A 27,265-nucleotide genomic window follows, 5' to 3' on the forward strand; every position below is an offset into this window, starting at 1 on the left:
ATTAACAACAGTTCTGCCACCCCCCCCCCAAAAAAAAAAAAAAAAAAATATATATATATATATATATATAAAGTTCATATTCTGCTCCACAGGGCAGGTTATACACACAGTTCCTCTGGTACAGTGTCAGCCGCTCCCATCACACATAAAAAGATTTGCTTCTAACAATAGTTGTGTGTGTGTGTGTGTGTGTTTTTTATATGTATAAATCTACAAAGATATAGTATGAGTTTTTTTCCCCCCAAGATTTTGTGGTTTACGTTGGAAGCATTAAGAGGATATTAAAAAAAAAAAAACACACATAGTACTAGAGCTGTACAAAATAACCAAACCTCTCAAGCAGAGACTTTGTCTTCATGGGAATTAATCATTTGTTTGAATTATGTATATGAAAGCAACTTTTTCTTACGAAACAGTGATATTTGTTTGATTGGGTGTTATTTTAGACACAAGGCTAAAATGTAGCATCACACTACGATAAACCTTGCTACTTTGTCGACATAATAAAATAAGTTAATACTGTTAGTTTGATTTTCTTTAAGGAAATTGTAAAAAAAAAAAATGAAGGCAAGTATTATTGCACCTTTACAAAAAACATCATATAATCAGATCCTCATATACATTTCGAGTCATTCAAATTAGCGGCTGTCACCTTTATTTTTTGAAATGTTTGGTTGTATTGTCTTCCCAAGTCTTGGTCCATGCATTTGACACGTTGGAGAAGCGTAATGACGAAAAAGAAAATCACTTGGCTGTTTATTAACACCGCCATCAGTTAAGTGCCATCGATCCGTTTTCTATCGCGCTCATCCTAAAATAATAAAGGTCTTGGGTGAGCAGTTTGGGCAACAGACGGGCTGGACTCTGGACTGGTCGCCTGCGTATTGCAGGACACACATGGACAACTATGGGATCCCTAACCAGTGTAGCCCCAGGAGATGATCAAATTTCACTGAATTGTTCCAAAAACTTACTACAAATAATGTATCTTTTTTCATCAATCTATGTTATGGCATTGGTATATAGTAACTGGCAGAATACGCACCAGTAAATGGTTTTCTGTTAGATGCCGGAAGGAACAATTAATGTTTGTCTCCACCTGTTTCCATTCACACAACATAATGAAATTGGACTGTAACTTGGCGCGAATAGCAAAAATCTGTGAGTAAGTGACCCACCCCTAAAAAAAAAAAGTTTTACTGTTGGATGAATGCCACACAATGGTGGCAAAACACTACAGGGAGTCCTCGGTCTACGACTGAGATCCGTTCCTACAGTAGCGACATAACGTGAATTTTGACTTAAGTCGGATCCCACCATTAAAGTCAGAATTTACATCAAAATACTTTGTATAAAAAACAAATACATTGAAATAAAAAACATGGTGTACTTAGCATTACTGCTGAGAGGTGGATGGAGAAAAACAAGGGGAGGGCTTAGCTACCGCGAAGGAACCTGGTCCTCAATCCACTCCATCTCGACAAGTATCAAAGAACCTTGTTTTGTGATCATTGTATCCGACTGAGGATCGGAACCCTTTACATGCGCTAAAGTACGGGCTTTGTCTTTAATAATTGTAAGCACGGTCGACCGACTGAAGTCTTGGTGGTGTTGGCGTCTCTCCTTTCTCCGATCTTTTTATGATCTTGAGCTTCGTTTCCATGGTCATGGATTTTCTTTTGGCAGCAGAACCATTGCTAAAAGATACAGCTTTCTTCTTTGGGACAATAATGTCCAAAAAGGAGGGAGAAAAATGTGAAGAGACTCCAGTCGCGCAAACACAGACAAGCATTAGCCAGGTAAAATGGCAGATGGGGGACGGGCGTTGTAAAGTTCTAAACGTCTTAGGTCGAGACCGTCTTAACCCGAGGACTCCCTGTATTTGAAGTTCCTTAACTTATTTTGACACAGTTCCTTGGTACCAAGATGCCACAAAATGGTACTGAATCAACACTTTTACATTAGACATGGCTTTGGCCTGCGCACAAAAACAGTGACTAGTTTAGTTTTTAGGCAAATAGTAGAGGACATGTGAATATGCGGGTAGCGAATCACAAACTTGCCCTGACACTAATGTAGTAGTAGTAAATTTGTGAGTAAGCTGAGACCAAAATGTCATTATTTCAGAATAGATACAGTGGCTATAAAAAGTCTACACACCCTTTTTTAAGTGTTGGGGTTTTGCGATATTCTGAGGGAAAAATAAATCATTTAAAATCTTTTTTTCACCACCACTGTGACCTTAGCTGTACGACAAAACAAAAACACAACTTTTTGAAATGGGAATTAGAAATAAGTGAGAAAATGTAGTTTTCACAAGTGTGCACACCCTCTTATTAAAAACTGGGAACGTGTCTGTGTTCAGCATTAACCAATCGCATTCAAACTTACACCAGCTGTCTAAGTGTAGACTTTTCATATCCACGGTAAATTTTGTGATATTTTTTGTTTGGTGCCGTGTGCTGTGAGATTTTGCTCTTGGAAAAAATATATGCCTATGCTCAGTAAATGAACCTACCAAGCGAGCACATAAGCCCGGGGAGCATGCAAAATGACGATAATCCTCTTTTTCTGAGCCTTCTCACGTTAATTGCTTGCTATTAGCCGTGGCCTGAAATAAATAATACAAAACAAAAAAAAAAAAAAACAGGAGAAAGGGAAAACAAAGTATGTCAAATACATCAAATAATTGTTGGGGGGGAGGTTACCGAATGAAAAAGTTCAAAACCTCCTTGTCATGTCTTGACTCCTCTTATTTGCCTAAGGTTCAATGAGTTGTGTGTCAAACGCAAGTGTGTCTGCTGCGAGGAGTCGGAGTCTGGACGTTTCAGCGTTACTGTGCCAGGCACGGAGGAAGAGAATGCCAGTGGAGGGGTGAAAGTTCATCCTTAAAGGAAGCAGGAGAAATGCTCTCAGTTCCCCGTTTCTGGCTTGGGGAGGGCTGGGATGCATTTGTGTGGCTTGGCGGAGGCCACGAAGCCCGGCAAACAGGTGCACTTGTAGGAGCCTTCTGTGTTGTTGCAGTGGCCGTTTTGGCACAACGGCACTTTGTCGCTGATGTCCTCACATTCGTTTATGTCTGCGGGAAAAGAACACATGAAGTGCCGGTCAGGGGTGGGGATAGGAGCATTGGCATTGATTGGCGATGAAGAGTTTCGAGTTGATGCCGATTGGACACGGTACCTGCAAAAATGATTGATAACATTGTACAGTTATTAAAGGTCAAGTATCATCCCTATAAACATCCTAAAATGAACTGTGAGATGAAAAATACATATAACATTATTCACGTCATTGTCCATACGAAAAAATAAATATGAGCGGAGAGCGCGTCATTCATGCGCAAAGTTGCGGAAGTCTCATTTGACCTCCAAGTGGTCGCCATATTGCCTGCAACGTCCGTTCGTTATGTCACACCGCGAGATTCGCCATTGAAAACACGCTGTGCCACCTACGATGGGACACAGAAGCTCTTTTCAAAGAAGAGAACATCTCACAATCGAGTGACGTGACCGGGGCAATATTACACTATCGTTTCGAGCCATATTTAGATGATATGCGGATCACTTCTAACTAACAACAGACTCCCAGACAGTATGTATGAGCCACCCGGGTGATGCCGTGATGAGCCTACCGTTCACGGGGGACGAGGCGCTGCCGAAGCTGTGCTCGGTGCCGACAGGTACATCAAAACATTTAGCACCTCTGACTAACATACGTGGATCTTTTCTTACATTCTGAGAAGATTACGCCCCCCACCCCAAACTATTTTGTTTTTTTTAGTAGTTGTATACACGCCTACCTGTCATTTGGAACCCATGAAGCTCTTGTCCTTTGCACCCGTGCAATCAATTTTTCACAATGAACCAGGTCTTTTTGAAAAGTATGAAGAATGAATCCATCTTCCCGAGTGTTCGAACAATATCCAGCCATTCAACGAGCTGGCATTTTGGCTAACACGAAGGAACAAAGAGCTACCTTCCAGCAGGTAAAACTAGTAGAAACATTCGAGACCGCCTGAGTGGACATCTGCTACTAACGTCACTTCCTGCTTCTTCTCGAAAACAAATCCCTCGAGAGGATTTTCATCGCAGGAGTGACAAAAAGCCTTATGTGTCAAAATCATATTGTGTGGTGAAAAAACGGATGGGTCCGTTCCGGCTGCCTTTTTTTCATTAATAACATACTAAAAATCATGCATTTCATGACAGTGGACCTTTAAACATGCCTTCCCATTTATTCCTCGTCCGTGCTGGATCAGGGTGGAACTTCGAGGCCACATTTGACTGCTAAATGTCCTGAAAAGTTAACTTTTCATTTTCTTTTAGCCTTCACGCTTGTGATATTGGATGAGCCTCATGTTCTGATATTGGCATTGATATTTTGGGAAAAGGAGGAATAATAGCAAGTGCTGCATGCACGTTTCCACTGGCTCCGTGTCAACCTCGAAGCTGCTAAGCCCATATGCAGACAGAATATTGTAATCATCACATTCCATAACAACAGAGTATCACAGTTTTCACAAAACAAACCACAAACTAAAAACTCTAAAACCAATGTCATGGAGTTAGCGGACGGAGATTCAAGGCCTTACTCTTGGCGGCGAGCGGCCAGGCCAAGGGCTAACAGACAATGCTTGAGGGGAGTAGACCACTTTCATTAGATCGGCGTAAAATACAAGCTAATGCAAGGTTGTAAAATGCAAATCTTCTCCTTGAGCCGCATGAAGAGTTGCCTCATTGCAATAAATCTCAGAGTGACTCCACAAGGTTTAAACATGAAGGGAGGGATCACCAAAGTCTGAATTTAACAATTGGAAAGACAATTAAAACGGACTGATGCATTGCAGGCTGAAATGCACAATGACCCCCCCCCCACCCCCATCACCACCACCACCACCACCAGCCACGACACCTCTCAGCATTTTTTTTTAAACGGAAACACAGCTGCAAGATATCCGGCATGTCAACGTGAGCACGCACCTATGCAGGCCATCTTGTTTAGGTTCAGCTCGTAACCGTCGAAGCAGTCGCAGGTGTAGCCTTCCCTCACGCGGACGCAGCGTCCGTTTTCGCAGCCGTTCAAGATGCCGCATTCCTCTGCTTGGAGACCTTCAAATCCATCGTAGCGCTCTGAAAACACACACAAAAAAGACATGACAAAGAATGTTGTTGTTGTTTTCTTTTTGTTTTTTTTAAGATATCTCTATTATGCATCGGACATTTAGGTTACTAAGACACTATAGTAACAGAAATATTGGGACACACCTCTAAATTAAGTACTTAACTTGGATTCTTTCTGAATTTTAAATGTACACTTGCTTCCAATTTTATAATAAGATAATTTGGATTTTTGTGGACAAACTGTTTTGGGGATGCTCTTTTTTCTTTCAAATCAATATGTTATATCATGGGGGGGCAAATTATAGCCACATACAGCACAGCATTATTTTTAAAAACAAATGTATTTCTTTTAATTAAATCAATTTATTATTTACTTTATTTTAAATAATTGGATAAATAATAATTGAAAATTTTCCCATTGTTGGACTAAGGTTACCTTATCTAATAATTTATTGTAAAAAAAATATTTAACATGGTTCATGGTATTTTATTAAATCATCAGTTCTTTAATAAGAATTAAATTGAAAAATAAACATTTCATATATAGGGTCTGGCAAAAATGATCACATTTGTAGGTTAAATAAAAGGTAAATGTGTCAGATCATTTTGCCTGAAATAAACAATTTTTTACCTCTTCCATGAATAAACGGGCCCATCTGTCCATATTAGAAATGAAATGTTGTTGGCCCTTGAGAATTTTTTTTTTTTCGCCTTCTTCTGTCTGATATACTTGGATGGGACTTGTGTACAACACATTGATGTATCATCTGTATCAAAGAGTATTTTGGGACGACAAGACAATCCCTCAACTCATGTCTTCCGAGAAGTGTGGAAACTTACAGTACAACGGCTCATTTCCTTCAACAGTCCCCTGTCTCCTAATATTTTTTTTTTGCGTAATATATTAAAATAACTTGGCAGGGTGGAAATAGAACTGAGAAAAAGTTTCAAACGTAAAGTTGAATTGAATTGAAGAACACGTTCCCTCCTATAAGGCAGTAGGCGGAACCTACAACTCACTATAATCAAAGAATATTATATAATACTGGACTTATTATCATAATAAAGGTTAGGACAATTGCTAAAGGTTAAAAAAGACAACTTTCTGATGTTAAAATTTTGAAAACATTTTTCAATGTCTGTCCTATAAAGAATTAAAACCTCTCTGAAATAATTTCTCTTCTAAAGCTCTTGTACTGAATTTCATTAGATTGTGCCTTTGGCGAACGTACCGTATGATTTAAACTTGTTAAAACAAGCAACACAATAAAAACACGTAAACATGTTTGAACGAAAAACGACTTGTTATGTATGTATCTGCTTTCATGACAGGTGTGTCACTGTCTCAGCGGCACGCATCCCACCCACCAGAGAAGGAATCCACCAGCCGAGGCTGGTGCTCATGGGGCCGATGGGCGGGGACTCGCTCAGACGGCTGCCGGACGCTGTAGTCGTTGTCGTTGAACAGAGGGACGCTCTCGGGAACGTCGTACGGTCCCGCTGGGCCGCCGTAATTGTCCCAGTACGGAGGAAGAAAAGGCTCCGTGGGATCGTCGGGCCCGTCGACGCCATACTCGTACCCCGGACGCTCTCGTAAGCTGTCCGATCCTCCTCTCAGAGGGAGGTTGCACATGACCGCGTAGTCCTCTGGAAGCAACAGACGAGAGGTTAGGAAAGAAGGGGTGGGGGGGTGTAATTTGGAATGTGTGTGTGTGTAGGGAGGAGGTGGGGGGGGGGGGGTACCCAGAAAAATGCCACAAAGGAAGGCCTGAATCAAGATTTCGCAGCCTGAGGCAAACATGTTAACCACTAGTCCGGCATATTCCTTGAAATAATCTGAAGTGGGCAGAATAGTCAGATATTGCACTCAAGTAAGAGTACTGACAATAAAGAATACAGTAGGACTCGAGTAAAAGTAAAAAGTAGTAGTAGTTATATTAGCTTGAGTAAGGTGAAGAAAGTACTCAGTCAAAAATTACTCAGTTTAAGAGTAACTTGTGAGTATCCATCCGGCCATCCAACCATCCATTTTCTAGAGCCGCGTATCCTCACAAGGATCGCGAGGAGTGCTGGAGCCTATCCAGCTGTCAAGGGCCACGAGGCGGGGTACACCCTAAACTGGTTGCCAGCCAATCGCAGGGCACATAGAGACAAACAGCCGCACTCACAGTCACAACGACGGGGCAATTTAGAGTGTCCAATTAATGTTGCGTGTTTTTGGGGGGAAACGGGAGTGCCCGGAGAAAACCCACACAGGCACGGGGAGAACATGACAAGCCAAACCCGGGTCCTCAGAACTGTGAGCCCAAAGCTGATCCATTATTTGCTGTATTCACTTAAACGAAGTCATAAAGATGCTGCTGGCCGACCAGATTTATCGAGAGAGTGTTTGTGTGTGCAACCATGTGTGTGAGTGCATGACAGAGAGAGAGAGAGTGAGAGAGAGAATTTACAACTTACTGCGAGATGTTTTCTCAAGTTAGAAGTGGGCTGAAATATTGTACTTTGGACAGTCACAATTTAAGACTACGCCACAAGACAAAACTGCTGTTTTTTTTGGAGTCTGTAAAGTAATCACTTGCATGTCTGTTTGCCCCCGCCCTCCAAAATGAGTCTCAGTGATTTGCCTAAGAAGGGTTTGTATGTGGCCATGTGACTGCCTTGTGCCATCTGACTGGTAAATTGAAACCAAATGACACTTGTGATTACGTTGGATCGGCCCAACGGCGCCCTTTGTGGAAGTCAATAGCGAAGTCTAAAATTTATGCCACACGCAGTAATGGCTAAATAAAATAAAAGCAATGAGCGGCATGTTGATGATTACAACAGAGCAAAAGTATTCATTCTTCCTCACATAAATATTCAAGTCAAAGCAAAAAGTATGTTTCATTCAAATGACTCTCACAAGTAAGATTAATTGAATTTATAATTTATCTCACCTGAGTCTTTCCTGGGACAGAAGGCACACTGCCCACTCCAGGCAATCCCATAGAGGCAGCAACACTCAGTGTAGGTGGTTCTGCGGCCCTGCAGAGGTTCGGAACACATGTTGTCTCCCTCCAGACGCTGCCAGCAGATGTCCATGTGCACATCAAGATTGGACTCCACAATTTCTTTGGAAAAAAAAATGGATAAGGATTCATTTTGCATCCATGCATTTTTCAATACCGCATGTCTCTTTTCGGGTCAAGTAGCCTCACGGAATGCTTGGATCAGACTACAAGACACATTTGGTCTTTTACCAAGCAGGCAACATAACTTTATTTTGCCATTTTAATGTTAGGTCCAATGTTTGCACGTAAACATGCCAGCATTGTGTTGAATCCTGCCCTAAAGTTTCGGTAAACATCGAAACTGCCGATGTCGTGTACATGAATAAATGTTGACAATGTCATGCAACTATGTTGACAAAGCAGCAAGCCGGTCGCAAGGCCCAATCCCATTGGTCGACGTCAGTGTGTGCTGTCGGAGAGCTGCCGTGCAAAAGGGAAATGACGCACATTACTAAAATTTCCCCCCAAAATCAAACATGCTAGACTTTTCATTGAGCCATTTTGGTGCTATTGTATGGCAAAATTGTTGGTCGAGGATTAGACCACACTTTATGAACTTTTTTGTTCCTGACAAAAAATATTACACTCAATCTAGGAAATCAGACACGATAGCAAGTCGGGCTAATAAAGGGGGTAAAATCCTCTAATCTGATCGAGGCATACATTTTTAATCCTTAAATGAAGTCTGGGACAAGTGAAATCAAGTCACACGTTATCTCAAATCAAGCCTCTAGTCAGAGTCAATTGTTTCAGTCTTCATAGTATTTGTGTCATGGGCATGGTCTGGCCACTGCCGTGGGCGGCGCTTCCTTGTGAGTAGCGCGGCCAGGCCACTTCTCTGGGCGGTGCCACCTCGGACAGCCGTCACAGCTGTGTTACATTTGGGACGCTAATGAACTAAGAACTTAAATGGTAAATGTGTCATCGGCATTTGCCAGTTCGTTGCGCATGCTTCACTACATTCTGGGATACACCGCTACTGTGCGTTAAGTTAGTGTAGAGGAATCCTTCATCACAACGAGTCTGTGCCATTTTAGTTTGACCACGTCTTGTCATGTTTCTTAGTTTGCCTCATAGTCACCGTAGCTCGTTTCATGCTTTTGGACCTTGCCTCTAGCCTCGCGTTTTTGCGCCTCTGCCTTCCAAGTTTTGCCTCGTACTTCGGACCTTGTTTCAGGATTATTGGACTCAGAGACGGTGGCACTGAAGAAATAACAGGAAGCAGAACTGGAGGTACCAGAAATGAAGATGCTGAGGTTCTCGCTTGGAGTGAACAGGTTGGACAGGATTAGAAATTAGCTCAGTAGAGGGACAGCCAAAGTTCGATGTTTTGGAGGCAAGGTTAGAGAAAGCAGACATCAATGGTTTGGAAATGTTCAGAGGTGATTGAGTGAGTATATTGGCAGAAGGGTGCTGAGGATGGAGCTGCCAGGCAAACGAGCGAGAGGAAGACCAAAGAAAAGGTTGATTAATGTTGTGAGGGAGGACATGAAGGCAGTGGGTGTTAAAGAGGAAAAAGCACGAGATGGGCTTAGATGGAAAAAGATGACACGCTAACGGGACAAGCCGAAAGGAAAACAAGAAGACTTTTTGCCACATGTTTTTGTGGTTCTACATGTGTTGGACGGCCTTTTTTGGTATTGATCTGTTTTTGGAATAAAACCACTCCGAACATTATACCTTTGCCTGGAAGTCCTGCATTTGGGTCCGCCGCCGTGCCGCTGGCTTATGACAATTTGTAAAGAAGGAAGATTGATAAGGTTAGATAATATTATATAACTCCCTCACGCAAGTTAGTCTTTTGGGTTTTGTCAAATCACAAGTCATGAACACATTGACTCGGGCCGATTCAGTTCATGTCTCTATCTCTGGTTGTGGGTCAACCAGTGCTTAATAGACTTTGGGTGAGAATCAAACATTTTCATACAAATGGTCATTATGTCAGTGGTTTTTGCACCTCATACCTTCTGTAGCGTTGATGCTTATGCAGCGCTGCCGCGTGCTGTCCAGCACTAACGGTGGACTGCAGAAGCAGTTGAACGAGCCCGGCGTGTTCACACACGCTCCATCCATGCAGGTGTTCCCAAATTCACATTCATCATAATCTGAAAAACACAATGGTACACCGTTACTGAGAGAGAGTCCTGTTTGAACCTTAGTTTTTCTTATTTCCACGCATCCATGTGTGGAATGTGGAAAGAAACCAAGCACCCAGAGAAAACCCACCCAAGCTCAGAGAGAGGAAAGCACCACAAAGGTTTGAATTCTGTGCCTCAGAACTGTGTGGCAAACATTTTAAACACTTTTACTGCTAGACATATATGTTAACCACAAGTCCACTGGTTATTTACTGTATGTTTTTCATTTTCATATCAAAATGTTAAGTGCCTTTTTTTATTCGCATTTATTGTCATCATTTCAAACATTTTCTCATTCCCTTCCACAAAAAATAAAGCTGCTTTACAGGGACAGAAGAATGTGGTACCAAAACAAAAAGTACAAAAACATGCGCTTTGTGACTGAAAGCAATAAGCCTAATGGGACATGTGGTGTCAATAAGAGGAGTCAGAACACTGGCACGGGACGCACGGGATCTCGCAGGGATGGGACTGTTGTACAGCTGAAATGCAGTGGTTCTGATCAACTGATGATTTCAAGCTCGAAAAATAAGGGGAGCTTTCTTACCAACACACTCCAGCTTGACGTTGTCATAGTAGAATCCGGAGCGACAGTAGCAAGTATAGGTTGAGAATAGATTGACGCATTGTCCGTTCTTACAAATGTCCGGTCCAAACATTTCACACTCATTTGCGTCTGCAGAACAACGAGACAGAACAAACAGTGACATGATGAAAATGCTAGAAACAAACAAGGAACGCTGTTGAATGGAAATACTGGCGGCTTCCGAGTTAGCAAACAATGAAGCAGTCAGGACGGACTGTGATTATAGCATTAAGGCAGGTACGCATCCCGTTGAGCGTTGGCACAGGCCGCCTCCCTCGTAAAAGGTGTTTGTTTATTTGGCTTTAAAAGCGGCAGAAAGTGAAAATAAAACATTCGGTGCCAACGCTGAGGAAGCTGTAAAAGCTTTGTGATCGTCATGAAATCAGTACCTATGTAGAGTCGCTGTTCGGCCAAACTTTGAGGAGAGGAAGCAGGCAGGGGGATGGAGCCGCTGCCGTGAGGGCACAGCTGGTGATAATCATCTGGAAAAGAAATAGTGCTATTTTTAGTGTTACTTAGTTGAAAGTGTTATTATCAGGGTCCGATAAGATGCAATGGAATGACCGTATGTCGTTTACATTTAGGATAGGTGTAATAACTGCTTAAGATAACTTGATAAGTTGATAATTACGTGGAATTGAAAGTTGACTAGTCACATCATGAAGCAATTGGAATGTACTACTTGGATGCTGATTCGAGCTCAACTGCAGTAGTTCGTGGGTGTCCGCTAAGGTCTTCTTACACACAAATGTCGAGTCTTTATTCTGGTTTAAGAAGTTAGCGCGCAGGCTAGCAAAGTTACCTAAATCGGCAGTTTTGTTGTATTTTGTTCCAGTGTTTTATGCGTAAACAATTATTCTTCAATGAACGTAATACATACATGTTTTTGGAATGTGGGAGCAGTACCCAAAGAAAACCCACACAAGATGAAAGCCAAACCTGAAATCTCATAATTTTGAAGCAGACTTGCTAAACACTATTAAACTGTGCTGCCATCTGAAAATAATACAAATTTAAAGTAATAACAATGAATAAAACGAGTCCATTAATTGAGAGTTAATTTTCCACACAGTCAACTGAGGAAAATTGCGGTAGTCCACTCCCCGTCCCGAATTAAAATGCAAAAATTGAATCGCACCTCCTCCTGGAGCGGGGCAGGCGTGGATCTCGCAGTTGTCCCCCCAGCCGGTGCCCACGGTGCAGCAGCACTCCTGCTTGGTGGTGTTACGGGACAAGACATTGTCGCAGAAGTTGGCGTCGTTTAAGTTGTAGTAGCACTCCTTCCTCTCCTCGGCTGACGGGGATGCAGGAGGGAGGGGTTTGGAGTCGGTGTCAGCTGCAAGTGGACCAAAAAAGTTGTATATTCAGGACAATATGGAAGAATGGAATGCAAAAATATATACACATATAAACAACTGGGCAGCACGGTGGATCAGCTGGTAAAGTGTTGGCCTCACAGTTCTGAGGACCCAGGTTTAATACCGCCCCTGCTTGTGTGGAGTTTGCATGTTCTCCCCGTGCCTGTGTGGGTTTTCTCCAGGCACTCCAGTTTCCTCCCACATTCTGAAAGCATGCAACATTAATTGGATACTCTAAATTGCCCCTAGGTGTGATTGTGAGTGCGACTGTTTGTCTCTATGTGCCCTGCGATTGGCTGGTGACCAGTTCAGGGTGTACCCCGTCTCCTGCCCGTTGGCAGCTGTGATAGGCACCAGCACTCCCCGCAACGCTCGTGAGGACAAGCGGCAAAGAAAACTTAAGAGTCTTCAGTTAACCTACCATGGATCATTTTGGCATGTGGGAGGTTTACCTGGAGAAAACCCACACAGACACGAGGAGAACATGCAAACACCACACAGAGTAGTCCAGGGTTGAACAGGTCCTCAGAAATGTGAGGCAGATGTGCAAAGCAGTTATCCACCGTGCTGCCTGATCCTGGAACTCATGTTACTTTCTTCTGGGAAACATGGTTTTGAAAGATAACAATTTGGACATCAACCAGAATTTTTGAATGGCTGTCGTTAGCCTAACAGCATAATTGCCTGAATCATTTTCAACTTACTGTCACAATAGCAATGAAAAATACCAATGTGTTTGTTTTATGTCGGTGTTTCTTTGCAGTGATACAGGTCATGGTAATATGCAAAAGCTTAAATCGAGTCAACTACACTTTCCTTGTTTGTTTTCTTTAAATGTTCAAAAATGACTTGGGCAATTATGCTATGAGGCTAAGGATTGTTTTCAACTTTGGATGCTCCACTGTATAATTCCCCAATATCACGCAGGAACATTGCTTTATGAGTCAATGTGTTTGCATGCCTCCTGTTAGGGTGGTGCATCACCCTCGCCCACCCCTCGCTTAGCCCACTCATTTGTCCAATAGGCATGGGCTCAGGGATTTTGAACCATAAGCACGCAGCTTACCCAAATGGAAACACTGGCATGTGAGTCAACACACCATTCACGTTCACATGATTGATTAACACACGTCGAAAGCAAACAGGGGAATGTGGCAAAAATGTACACAGAGGCATAGTTGGGGTTTAATGCCGGGGCAGAAGGGGAAAACAACCTTGCTGAGGGCGCGCCGCTTAAGAATGGAAATATGCCCAATTCCCGCACACGGACCAAACTCAGGGTCGTGATTGTGTTTCCGTGACTCAAAGTGCTCTGCTGTGAAAGCACAATGCGGCGCGTAACGGTAACTATCTAAAAGGAGATGCCCGCAGCGTCGATTACCAGTAGGTACAGTCCGTCATTGTTTGTCTTGGTGGGAAAACGCGTCTACGGTAACCAGGCCCACGGGGAGTTTGCTTGGCTTGACTGAAGGAGTTACAGCAGCAATTGTCTGGGGGATTCGACTCATGCAAATTTTGCAGGCTGTCCAACCAACCGCGGGACTTAGCTTGCAAAACAAATGGCAGCAGCCAGGTCAAAAAGACGCTCGAGAGACATGAAGCAGGTCGTGTCCACATCATCACCCTTGTTGTTAGGATAATAAAGACATGGCTCATTAAATGAAGGAAAACTCGGTCTCCCGTCGACGCGATGCAGAATCAAGTCCAGTGAGGCATCGCGGGCGCTCGCGGCGTTCTCTTACCCAGGGAGCGGCAGCGGCTGGTGATGGGATCAAATTCCTCATTGTCGTTGGTGCAGATGCACAGGAAGCTGCCGTCGAAGTTCTCACACAGGGCCTCCCCGCACAGCGCCAGGCTCATCTCGCATTCATTCACATCTGAGGGAGAGGTCGCGAGGTCAATAAATGGATCAGGCATGTACACAAAGGCATGTGCTCCACAAGGACACACTAGCGTATATATCATTGTCAGTAGAAGTTGGATATTCACGCTTAGAGTACGTCGTGTTTATGCAAGGCAATTTAAATCCTTCCGTCAACTGATCATCCGTTAAGGTTTGGTTAGTATCCATGCATCCCTTCTCTGAACCACTCGTCTTCACCTGGGTCGCGGGTGTGCTGGATGGGAACTCAACTGGCTTCAGGGAGAGGCGGGGTGGACCCTCAGCCAGGGCACATGCAGTATATATATTAATAAACAATAATTCACACTCACATTCACACCTTGGGCAATTTGTTCAATTAACCTACCATACATGTTTTGGGAATGTAGGAGGAAACCAGAGTAACCAGAGAAAACCTGCGCAGGCACAAAGAGAACATGTAAACTGCACATACGGAGGCTAGATTTGAACCTGGGACCTGTGAGACAGATGCTTCCACCATCCTATTATGTGTGAATTATTATTTCAACAGCTCAAAATTGCATATTTTACAATGCTAGTAAAGGGAGAAGAGCATATGTTGTATAGTAAATCAAGTTTTTTCTGACGATAGTTTCACTCAAAACAAATTAGAATTTTCATTGAGCCCTATAGAATAAATTTGTATTGAAATTACGACAAATTGCAAGATGACCAGGCTGCATGGTGATTTAGTGTTAAGCATATCTGCCTCACTGTTCTGAGGTTTTGGGGGGGTTCAGTGGAGAAATATGTTAGGATAGTACAGAACATGTGTGAGGGCAGCAGAACAGTGGTGAGGTTTGTCGTAGGTGTGACATAAGAATTTAAGGTGGAGGTGGGACTGCATCAGGGATCAGCTCTGAGCCCCTTCCTGTTTGCTGTTGTAATGGATAGGCTGACCGATGAGGTTAGACTGGAATCCCCTTGGACCATGATGTTCGCAGATGATATTGTGATCTGCAGTGAAAGCAGGGAGCAGGCGGAGGAACAATTAGAAAGATGGACACACGGCTCCACGGACAAGCGATAGCGAGAGTGGATGACTTCAAATACTTGGAGTCAACAATACAGAGCAATGGAGAGTGTGGTAAGGAAGTGAAGAAACAGGTCAAAGCAGGAGGGCAAAGTTTATAAAACAGTGGTGAAGCCGACCATGATGTACGGATTAGGGACGGTGGCACTGAAGAGACAACAGGAAGCAGAACTGGAGGTGGCAGAAATGAAGACGCTGAGGTTCTCGCTTGCATCGAACAGGTTGGATAGGATTAGAAATTAGCTCATTCGAGAGACAGCCAAAGTTGGATGTTTTGGAGACAAGGTTAGAGAGAGCAGACTTCAATGGTTTGGACATGTCCAGAGACGAGAGTGTGAGTATATTGGTAGGAGAGTGCTGAGGATGGAAAGGAGGATGGAGGAAGACCAAAGAAAAGGTTGATGGATGTTGTGAGAGAGGACATGAGGACAGTAGGTGTTAGAGAGGAAGATGCACGAGATAGGCTTAGATGGAAAAAGATGACACGCTGTGGCGACCCCTAACAGGACAAGCCAAAAGGAAAAGAAGAAGAAGTGGACTTTTAATGTTCTCCGTGAGTCTGTGTTTTTTCTTTTTTCCTCGTGTGGTACTCACACATTCCAAAATCATGCAAGTTAGGTCCAAGAGTCTTCATTTCCCAAAAGCGTGACTGAATTATTGTTAGTCTGTGCATACGTGTCCCGCAACAATTACGGGGTATACCCCGCCTCTCGATAAAAGTCAGCTGGGATCGGCTCCAGCTCACCCGTGGCCCTAATGAAGACAAGCGGTATCGAAAAGCACCACAGAACAGATTGTGGGCAACTTTGGACGTGTCAAATGAATCTAATCTACTGAATGTAAACTACAACCTCACTTTTTTGGCTTACAAATCAGTGCAAGTACACACCAACGCATTTGCTGGTGTCTCCTGGTGGGTTTGAATAGCCCAGATCGCACTCGCAGCGGTAGGATCCGTCGGTGTTCTCGCAAAAGCCATGGGCCCCGCAGATGGTCTGGTTGAGGCACTCGTCAACATCTGTGAAAGTGAGGGAAAGCACCCAAAAAGAAGAAGAACAAGCGTTAATTTTTTTTGCAATGTCAGCTGAAGAAAATGCAGTAAACGCGAGTCTCTTTTATGAAATATAGCTCACTTCCAATCCAATTCCAATTTGACTTACAATAACAAGCAAAACCACAGTCTTTCTAACTTGTCAAAGATGTTAGACGTATGTACGGTGCAGTTCAGTGACGGGGTTTTCAAACACCAGTGTTTGTCGTTTAATCAAAGGAGACTTTGTAAAATTGTTTTTTAAGTAAATCCAGAGGGGCTGTCAGGATACAGTGGAACAGTGGCTCTTAAACCTGGACAAGCACCATTTGCTGTTTATTGGAAACCTTTCTTAGCTCTTGCTCTGGGTACTGAATGTGGCTTGAGAGGAGAGGTGCTAGTACTTGGAGGCAAGGTTGAATTGAATAATACTGTACAGCTTTATGTATAGTATAGTATAGTATAGTATAGTATAGTATAGTATAGTATAGTATAGTATAGTATAGTATGCCACGGACCACAATAGTCACATCTTTGACGAAGCTCCGTGTCTTGCAATATTTATACACTGTATCTGTGTCAATGCTTCATGCAAGAAAAGACTGAAACTATGTGATGAACAAAAACAAGAATCCATCTCTCCATTTTATGAATTGTTTATCCTCACTGGTTGTGCTGGCACCCATTTCAGTTGTTGTTGGGAGAGAGGTGAGGTATGACCCGGTCGCCAGCCATTTTCAGGGCACGTACAGACAAACAGCCATTCACACTCTCATTCACACCTTGGGATAACTTAAGAGTTTTCAATTAACCTGCCATGCATGTTTTTGGGATGTGGGAGGACGCCAGAGTACCCCTTGAAAAACACGTGTAGGTGTAGTGGGTCTAATCCTGCGTTGTGTATTTTGTTGTATGATGAATGAGAAGACACACACGTTGTCTGGTCTCAACCAACCTCTGTATTATAAAGGACACATTCAGAAATGTTCACAGAGCTCTCTTCACAAAAAGCCAGAAACACAAGAGGAAGTGATCTCGTCCAGCCACCCGATAAGTGTAGCTTCAAAATAAAACATGCAGCCTACTTCCTGTGTTTCTCAGGTCTTCCACCAACACTTCAACTGCATTTTCACCATACCATGAACATTTTTAAACACCCAGTTCCTTATATCAGTGATAGCGTTGAAAAGAACGAAAAAAAGAATAAATGCCAGAGCACGTGCTGCCTTTCAAAATAAGAGTGCACTTCCACGCTCTGTCCCTATGATAGCGCACAACATCACACCATTACACAGGCATGGGGAGAAAATGCAAAGTCAACACTGGCGAGGCTGGATTAAAACTACCGTCGTCAGAACTGTAAGGCACATGTCATCCCACCTGAATAAAAACACGGTAGGCAAATTAAATCTTAATATGTACTGCTATGTTCAATATTCACACCTGTGGGCAATTTAGTTTCCAATCAACCTAATATACAAGTTTTTTTTTAAATTTGGAAGTGGAGAAATTGGAGAAAAATTCATCCAAGCACAGAGCATATACAAACTCTAAACAGGAAGACCCGAGCCAACAGGAGGGCCTGAGTCAAGATTTGAAACCAGAAACTCTGAACTGTCCTCCAGGCTTTTTAACCACGAGGTCCACCGCGCACCCCCAAATCCCAACTTGTCACCACACCAAAACATTTTGGACAGCTCCGTGCTTCCGAGTGGAAACAATGCAAGATGGGGTGTAGGAGAACTTTCTGGACATGATGGGGAGAGCTTTGAACCAGCCATTAATCAGTCAGGAATCACAGATAATAAACAAAACAATCCCTAATCAATAGAGTTGTTGTGGCCAATAAACACAAATTAGGGTTTAAGTGTTTTGGAATGACTTTGGGGAAAATGAAAGAATGCGACTCAAGAGGGAAAATAAGTCAACTCTTTTTGTGTCTTTTTAATTGCGGGATATGCTCCAAAGCATTGTTGTCGGCATTTATAATACAATGCTTTTAGTCACATTTTTCTCAATTTGCTGTGACTGGAAGCTGGCCGGCAGGCCGTCCAAAACTGGTTCTGCGACCAGGATGCAGCCAAGACACACGTGCCTGTTGGCCACATTGTCTTTCAAGAGAGAAGCAGTAGTGCAGCAGTGATGTCAGAAACTAACTATGAAAATACATTCCAAGTTACAGGACAATGTATGAATGCCTCAGATGTATCATTTATTGTTTTCTTTTATATTTCCAATAAAAGAGACTCTTTGTATCACTCATTTGGGACAGGCAGACTGTATTGCTTTTAGTGTCCTTTTGGGGGCAGAACCTTGAACTGAATACTGAGGATAGTGTGTGTCCCTCGGGTGCTGATTGCAAAAGTTTACCTTTAGTCATTGTTTTAACAGGCGTGATTATTTTTAGCATTTGTGATGAAGCAGACAATGAAAATGAGAGAAACCGCCGCACTGTTGTACGATCGTCTTGGTTTCTGTTGACCTTTGGGTTTCGTAACCACCCCCGATGAGCACTGCAGTCTAAAAGTTTCCATGACTAATGGTAACGAGGCTTTGAAAACAGGAAGGCCTTTTACAAACACAAAAATGCAGTCTATAAAACCACAACGGTGCCCATACTCGTGTAGCATTTTTTTCTTTTAATCAATCCCAATAAACACATTGCTGATCTTGGCTGGCTCACTCTGAAGACATGTGATCCCGGTATCACGAGTTTTATTTTGACCCGGAGGACTCATAAGGTAGTCTATAGTGAGGAAAGGAGGAAAACGGGCCAAAAACCCATCTGATTTGAGCAAAGTATTTGGCCGGCGTCCTGTTTTCCTGTTCAGCACAGACACAGAGACAGCCACTTTCACAGGCTTACTGGTAGGCTCATCCTCACTTGGATACTTCGATAACACGAGACATGGAGTTCGAGCTCCCCCCACGCTAATAAAACAGAGACAAGGCTGTCTTGTCCTTTCACGGGAAACCTTGAAAGGGACCAAAATTGCTGGATTGTGGTCTGAAATGGTTGGAAAGCACTATTGAGACACTGCCGTCTTCATATTCACATCACATTCAGAACAGTTTTTGGATACTGTGAGGAACTGTACTGTGGACATAAGAAGTCTGCACAAACCTGTGCAAATGCCAGATTTTGTGATATGAAAGATGAGCCCAAGATTAACAACTTCAAAACTTTTTTCTACCATGAATGTGATTTAAATTTTGACTTCTACCTCCAACCTCCTCCTCCTATCATTGAGGTTGTAGTTTGTATACTCACTTGTGTTTATTGTAATTAAGGGTGGAAACAATACCCTGAGGAGCTCCTCAAACCCACAACCCAGACATACCTTCCAGAGAGGAAGCAGAGTTTGATGACATGAACGTAGACCGGCAAGGTGTTTGAGGTAATCTGAAAACTTCTTGGTAGCAAGGGACCAAGGGTTGATGAGATCCACCCAGATTAACACAAAGCTCTGAATGCTGTGGCACTGACTGCCACACTTCGGACTATAAAAGTACGCACGTGTCTACCCTTAACTACGCTCCAAGCCTTGGTTCGAGACCAGTAGAGCCACTGCTTCACCACATCTGAGATGCCTCCTGGTCTCAAGCATCGCAGTTCTGGCTCTTGCTCGCCAAAAGCCGCAGGGAAGTCTGAGCTTGCCTGTTCGGACTGCTTCCTTTGCAACCCGGACTCAGAGAAGCAAGAAAATGCATTGACAGAAGGAGATTTAAATTATCTATGAGAACTTCTGAGTATGACACAGTACAGTTCTACACCACTGCAAACTACAACCGCAGCAATAAACATTGTTAGTACTTCTGTGATAGGATTGATCAAAACTCTTTGAAAAGACAGAAAGATTCACCATGTGTATGAATCACTGGATTCTGCATGTGTATCAAGTGCTTTGCCTGGTGAGTGTACACGACTCACAGCATTTTAACGCTCCCTCTGGAAATAAGGTAAAGTTGATCCAGGAATGTTTCCCTCAAGGTTCTCATTCATGTGGAACAAAATGTGTTGCAAACCACACATAATCAAAGTATCACCCCAGAGCAGAATGAACAAATCAAGACCCCAATCATTTTTTATGATTTGGTCTAATTTACAATGCGTTTCACCCCCACAAACTTGTGACGTCTAAGCAGTAGCATTTCTTGACCTGCCGTGATCAGCGTGTCTAAAGCCACGCTCATCATCGCAATAATGTTTTTGGCGGTACGACGGCACACACCAGCGGGGGCGTAAGATTGCATTTCTTGCTCTTTCCATGTAGTAATCAGTTTAGTCAGGACTCACGCAGAAGTGTAAATTGCCTTGAGGGAAGAAATGCGGCAGGGGAGAAGGTGAGGAGTTCAGGTTCCGTTGGAGGTTGTAAGGTTGAGGGAAAAAGGAGGAACAAAAGGAGCTTAAAGCCCCTATCTTAAAGGTCGGTGGTAATCTGGAGCACATGGTGGAAGGCAGTAGCACAAGCGTAAGAGTCAGTGACAGCCTGCAACCCACACTTATCCTGGATTCTGTGGGCAACCGTGTGCCTGATTGAACCCATATGCAGACGTCATTTCACACGTGGACGAGAGTGAGCCATGATGACATATCATGGGAATCCTGTTTGTGTGCGTTAATGGTCATTACGTCAATCTCCTATCGTGGCATGACCACAGCAGATCACAATAATCTGTAGCTCATTTTGTGGGTACAAAGACATGGCAAGCAAACACACACATGGCAAAGTCTTTTCTATTCTGACCGGCCTGGAAGGTTGACATGGGTTTTTACCGCATACAATTTCTGTCCTTGGGGAGTTCTTATTAAATATAATGTATGGTGCTAAATTTAAACGATGACACACCCGTGGATGTATAGTTCCGCTGTAGAATGCCCAGAAGGGCCCTGTGTGCAACATCATCATGACAGCGCTGCCCGACTTTAAAGCACAGTTGTGGCTAAAGTGCCACTGAAAAAACAAAAAACAAAACACATTTCTCCCCACTTTATGCATTATGACTTCTAAATCTAAAAAGAGAGATTGCAGCGCCAAAAACAAAATAATAGCTTCAAGAGTAAAACAACACCCTATGCAGAAACTGCATCTTATGGCCTCCTCTCAAATGATTGACGATGACTTTTACAAGCAGACAAACGCGTTCTAAAGGAAGTAAGCATTTCAGGAAGATGACGATAGCAGGAAAGTCGACACTCGTCTCAAAAAAGGGTGCTAACGGTGCCCAAGAGAACACGGCCCAAAAGCGCTTTGAAGAGGCAGACGCAAGTTACTGTGATTTACTACGACTCATTGGGGTGTATTCCGCCCCAAACATCCACTTTCAGAAAAAGCCCAATAAAAACATCATCGTATTTTAAATGGAGTTCCAAGTCTGCCATAATTTCTGCTTCTTTTTCTATTATGCTTCCACAGTGCAACCTCCGAAGACGAACACACTATGTTATGGGATGCTGGACAACCTCAGAGTTATTGAGATTGTCAAATTTCCATTTAAATAATCTATTCCACAGTCAAACTGTCTCTGTAATAAAACCTCTATTAACTCTTTGTCATTGTATGTTTTAACTGCCATATTAAAGTAAAAAGAGGTAAACCACTGTATGATTCAAATACTAATGAAACTACACAGATGTGTGACAGAAAACTAGTGTTCAAAGATAATTAGAGGGGGGGCTACTTCTCACATCGCGCTCAACTGTCACACATATGTAAACGCAAAACACGTGTGGGTTTAATCCTTTACATCGGTGGTTCTCGAACACGAAGGACAGTACTGTACCACCTAAAAAAGACACGGCTCTCAAAGGACCCACCAAAATGACCAACATTGAAATGCGTTGGCGTTTATTTCTACAAAGTAATTTAAAACGCAATACTGTTTGCTCAGCCAACATTATGCACGATGTGAATTAACGCTGTACTTAAATATTAGGGAAACAAACAACTGTACTTTAATCATACTTTGAGAGGTAAATTAGAATTGTACCTAAATAAATGTTCGAAAGCTATCAGTTCTACAAGTATATATGTACTGTACTTCAAGTTAAAGACAACTAAACAAATGGAGTGTACTGGGTAGAGGGCCCATAGCTCAGTGGTTAGAGCATTGGTTTGGTAAACCAGGGGTTGTTAGTTCATTTCTCACCAAGGCCTCCACTCCCCAAGAGGGGTTGCATCAGGAAGGGCATCTGGCGTTAAAAACTGTGCCAAACAAATATGAGCTTTCATCAGAGATGACACGCTGTCGTGACCCCTAACGGGACAAGGCGAAAGAAAGTTTTTGTACTGTACTGGGTAAGATAAAAAAGTCAGTCATGCAGAGTTTGAACATTTCATGAAGTGATTCTTTCACTAGATGGAGCCTACCTATTAAGGCTACACATAGCACACTTTGAGAATGGCTGCTTTAGATGTTGACAGATTTTAAGTCTTGTGCAATTTACCAAGATCTCACATCATGCTACTTTTGAGGCACATATTTCCCATAAATGGGGATCAGTTTCCAAACTGTATGATTTTCAGGACGTTCAACTCTTGAAGTTCCACCGTATTTACAATGATACGTTTTACCACGCGGAATGCATACACTAGCCGCCATTAACGCCGACAGCTTCCATCTGTGCTCAGACAACATCATTCCATTCGGATGCTCTCAGCTTGCTTTCCCCTCTTCGCCTGTCGTCCTCCAATGACTGTTTGGATCCCATCTAAGGATGAGATAAATGTTTGGCCCTTTAATCTCTCAAAAACCTCATAAGCCGCTTTTTTTTTCATGCTGAGAGTAACAAAAATGAATCCTGCACTGGAGAATAAAGGGCGAGCAAGGAAATCCAACAGTTGTGCAAGAAACCCAAATATCACAAACCCAAGGTGTCTGTGCCAGTAAACACAGAAGACTCAGTGTACTCTGGATGTCATGGAGATGCGTCTATTGTAGTTGGACAGCTGAGGGCCACAGATGTAGCAAATTCACAAACATGGCCAGCTAAAATAGGTGAACTGGAACCTGGTTCCACAGGGAGGACAGAGAAGGTATGCGAACATCTTCCTAATGTCCCCAAATCTAAAGAAAAGCAATTATTATGTTTCAACATGACACCCTCCACACTGTTGTGAGGTAATGGCCTCACCCACCACCTCCTCTGAAAGAGTCGGTCTTTTTAAAATGCACCAGTTTCAAAGACCACTGTATATAACATCAACTGCCAACTGTGTCAGTACGATCAGCCTGGCAAAGAATTTATTTGTCTTCCCACAGAAGATGGGGAATGGTGACCACGCCAGTGAATGAAGGTGATCTTAAAATACATTCACTGCCAATGACGACTTTAGAAGTCAAATAACCTGGGAAGGCTGGCACTGAATGAGGTTTTTATGCAATGGGTTTCTAAAGTCCAACCCGTGGACCATTTGGAGCCTGCTGTCTAATTTCTTTTCCTTGTGGGTAGTAGCCACACAGAAACCTCATATTGATGTGATGTAAAACAAATTTGTCTTTAACCTCAGTGAATAAAGAGAATTTTCTGCTCTGTCAGGCTCAGATTTGTGAACTTTTTCGTCTTCTTTTCCTTTTGGCTTGTCCCGCAAGGGGTCACCACAGCATGTCATCTTTTTCCATCTAAGCCCATCTCAACATCCATCAACCTTTTCTTTGGTCTTCCTCTCGCTCTTTTGCCTGGTAGCTCCATCCTCAGCACCCTTCTACCAATATACTCACCCTCTCGCATCTGAACATGTCCAAACTCTCAAAGTCTGCTCTCTCTAACATTGTCTCCAAAACATCCAACTTTGGCTGTCCCTCTAATGAGCTCATTTTTAATCCCTATCCAACCTGCTCACTCCGAGCGAGGACCTCAAAATCTTCATTTCTGCTACCTAAATTCAAGCTCAGACTTGTGAACATACAACATAAATGATCGTCCCAGAAAAAAAAAGGATGGTCAGTTTACCAAAAATTGCTCGAGTTTGGTTCTGAATGTTGAGAAAAATTCACCTGCTAACCATTGCAGGACTAGATGAATTCTGTGAAGAAGCAATTGCCTCATCACCTTTCTCAGAAAGCTGTGATGTAGCAGCAATTTTCAAAGCAGCTATTTCACATATCTTCAGCCCTCGTCAAGCTACCTTTTGTGAGTCATAGTGAGTTTAGCAGTTCAGAAGAAGTTTTTTTTCAATTGTGGTTCAGCCCACAAAGACTGACCATGAAACTAAGAGATGAATATGGGATCGAGTGGTGATACAGTTGGAAAATTAACAACAAACATAAGTAGGGTGTCTTTGGCCCACATTCCAAAATCATGCCACTTATTTTGATTAAAAACTACATTTTCCTAGAATGTGAGTACGAATGGTCGTTTGGGTGTACCTGCCAGTTAGCTCCAGCAAACACTAATGAGGACAAGAGCTATAAAAGATGGATGGATGATTTTCTATCAGCTTCTCAACAAGCTATTATGCTAGCTTCAACCTTTAGGTACCATTCCATTATGGTTAATATCTCACCAGCATAGTTTAAAAAAAAAAAAAAGTATTACACTATGGCTCACATTCTTTTGGTACACTTCACATTTTTTGATGAAATGCAAAAAAAAGGTTTTTGTTTTCGCTCTTTGAACGATACATTGGAGAAGGGTGGACCACTCAGGATACACTGCACGTCTGGTCTTTTGCATCAGTTAGAAGGGGGCCCGATCCGCCTGTCTTTTCTCAAATGTGGAAAATTGGGTCCTCTATTACTTTAACTACTGTACATGTGGTTTGACCACTAACCGCAGTCTGTGGCGTCTTCTCCCTCAAGGCCAGGCTGGCAACCCATAAAGCAGCGGTACGAGCCAATAGTGTTCTCACAGCGCCAGGTACCACACACCGAGCTTCCAAACTCCTTACACTCGTTCTGGTCTGCAGAGAGAGAAAAAGAAAGAGGGAGGGAGAGAGGGATTGGTTAGAAACGGGCACGATCAGGGGCACTGATATAACCACATGTGACACATCCCCTCTCTCACACACAGCTATTCCCCCCTCAGCTCATCTGCTTCTCGAGTGGTGGCTGTGCAGCTGGAGTCATCCAGGAAGCCTGTGGTGTAGCTGTCCTCAGTGAACACAGCAGGCAAGGGGAATGGCCAAGAACAATATTATCACTGCAACCAAAGAACTTGTGAAGGAGCTAAAGGGAGACGTTCCAGAGGGAGAAACGGCTCCTGCACACAATGGGATCATTCACGCTTCTCCTTAGGGGAAAGACACTTGCAGGCTTCCAGCCATGTAGTTCAGGAAGCCCTTGCTCCTTGGAGCCAAGAACAGAGTGGACACTTCTCACTTGCTATCAAAAATCAACTTTGCTGTACTGTCTGAGCTTGATTGTCAGTGTAGCAGAACGATCACATATCTAGTATTGGAAATATATAGAAAATTGAAGAAAGTGGACCTCTGGTTTGCAGCTATAAAAGATTCCACTCTTCTGGGATAAATTGGTACAAGACTTTGTGAAAGTTTTTGTTCATTTATCCAATAGAGAATTTGTGGCTGTGGGGCTGAGGTCAGGCTTCTCCCACACCAAAACAAGACCGTGTTTTTGCCCCCTTGCACTGCATCGGAGTGGGTCTCCTCATCTTGGTTTTTGGCAGTCCGTTTCCCACTTCAAAATTGCACCGCAGAAAACTGTTAAAACTATTTTGCATTGAATGGATGAGTTGCAATTCAAAATGAGAACGATAATGGAGGAGAACAAGAGTCTTCTGTATTTAGTTCTCAATATGCGGTTGCTGAACCCAGTCAGGAAGTGAATAAGGGTAGCTAGAAAACGATAAGTACGATACTAGGGACACTTGGGTAAGCAAATGTTCGCTTCCTTTTTCAGTTGTTACCACAATATTTGTCTGATATTTACATTTGTTTGATGATATTAAAGGTCAAGTGTCATGAAATGGATGATTTTTAGTATGTTATTAATGAAAAAAAAAACGGCAGCCGGTATGGACCCATCCATTTTTTCACCACACAACATGATTTTGACATACATGGCTTTTTGTAACTCCCGCCATGAAAATCCTCTCGAGGGATTTGTTTTCGACAAGAAGCAGGAAGTGACGTTGGAGGCAGTAGTGCGCTCATGCGGACTCGTTTGTTTCCATTAGTTTTACCTGCGGGAAGATAGCTCATTGTTCCTTTGTGTTAGCCAAAATGCCGGCTCTTTGCACAGGTGCAAAGGATGAGAGCTTTGTGGGTTCCAAATGACAGGGAGGTGTGTATACAGCTACTAAAAAAAAAAAATAGTTTTGGGGGCAACACGTAATCCGTCTCTCAAAACGTAACAAAAGATCTGCGTACGTATGACAGGGGCGCTAAATGTGTCAATGTGCGTGTCGGATGGCTTCCGCGTCGGGCTCGCTGGCGAAGGGTTCTGCGTCGTGCCTCCCGGACGAGCACGGCTTGGCCGGGCTGGTTCATAAATACTGTTTGGGAGTCTGTTGTTAGTTAGAAGTGATCCGCATATCATCTAAATATGGCTCGAAACAATAGGGTAATATTGCCCCGGTAACTTCACTCGATTGTGAGATGTTCTCTTCTTCGAAAAGAGCTTCCGTGTCAGAAGGGGCGTGTCCCATAGTGGGGGCCAGAGCGTGTTTCAATGGCGAATGTCCGGGGTGACGTCACGGGCAGTAGATGCAGCCATTATAGTGACCACTTGGATGTCGAATGACACTTCCGCAACTTTGGGCATGGATGACGTGCTCTCCGCTCATTTATTTTTTCGTATGGACATTGAAGTGGATAATGTAATCTGTATTTTTCATTTCACTATCTATTTTAGAATGTTTATCGGGATGACATTTGACCTTTAAACAAAGTGGTGTCTAGTACCTTACCTTCACACTCAGCAGTGTCCTCGCTGTACTTGAATCCAGCGTCACATAAGCAGATGAAACTGCCTTCCGTATTGAGACATTGGCCCCGTGTGCATACGTTGTCTTTCCTACACTCGTCCACATCTAAGAGAGAATCAAGATTTGTTACATACCGATCATCACAACACATAG

The 27,265-nt window shown here is 43.1% G+C and overlaps 1 protein-coding gene across 1 annotated transcript in view; it reads right to left on the reverse strand.

Annotated features, from left to right (window-relative positions):
- Window positions 1–35: 35 nt before the first annotated feature.
- The window catches only part of LOC133513438 (latent-transforming growth factor beta-binding protein 1-like), a 118,763-nt gene continuing 91,533 nt past the window's right edge, over window positions 36–27,265 (reverse strand). The window contains exons 30-41 of the mRNA XM_061844244.1: window positions 27,095–27,217; window positions 24,999–25,127; window positions 16,084–16,212; window positions 14,001–14,135; window positions 12,039–12,236; window positions 11,290–11,382; window positions 10,862–10,990; window positions 10,141–10,281; window positions 8,063–8,236; window positions 6,492–6,770; window positions 4,983–5,132; window positions 36–3,079 (exon numbers count right to left, since the gene is read on the reverse strand). Coding sequence (XP_061700228.1) covers window positions 2,913–3,079; window positions 4,983–5,132; window positions 6,492–6,770; window positions 8,063–8,236; window positions 10,141–10,281; window positions 10,862–10,990; window positions 11,290–11,382; window positions 12,039–12,236; window positions 14,001–14,135; window positions 16,084–16,212; window positions 24,999–25,127; window positions 27,095–27,217 — 1,847 coding nt within the window. The 3' untranslated portion in view covers window positions 36–2,912. The remainder of the gene's footprint in view (window positions 3,080–4,982; window positions 5,133–6,491; window positions 6,771–8,062; window positions 8,237–10,140; window positions 10,282–10,861; window positions 10,991–11,289; window positions 11,383–12,038; window positions 12,237–14,000; window positions 14,136–16,083; window positions 16,213–24,998; window positions 25,128–27,094; window positions 27,218–27,265) is intronic.

Source organism: Syngnathoides biaculeatus, chromosome 15, assembly GCF_019802595.1.
Source record: "Syngnathoides biaculeatus isolate LvHL_M chromosome 15, ASM1980259v1, whole genome shotgun sequence".
Lineage (NCBI taxonomy): Eukaryota > Metazoa > Chordata > Actinopteri > Syngnathiformes > Syngnathidae > Syngnathoides > Syngnathoides biaculeatus.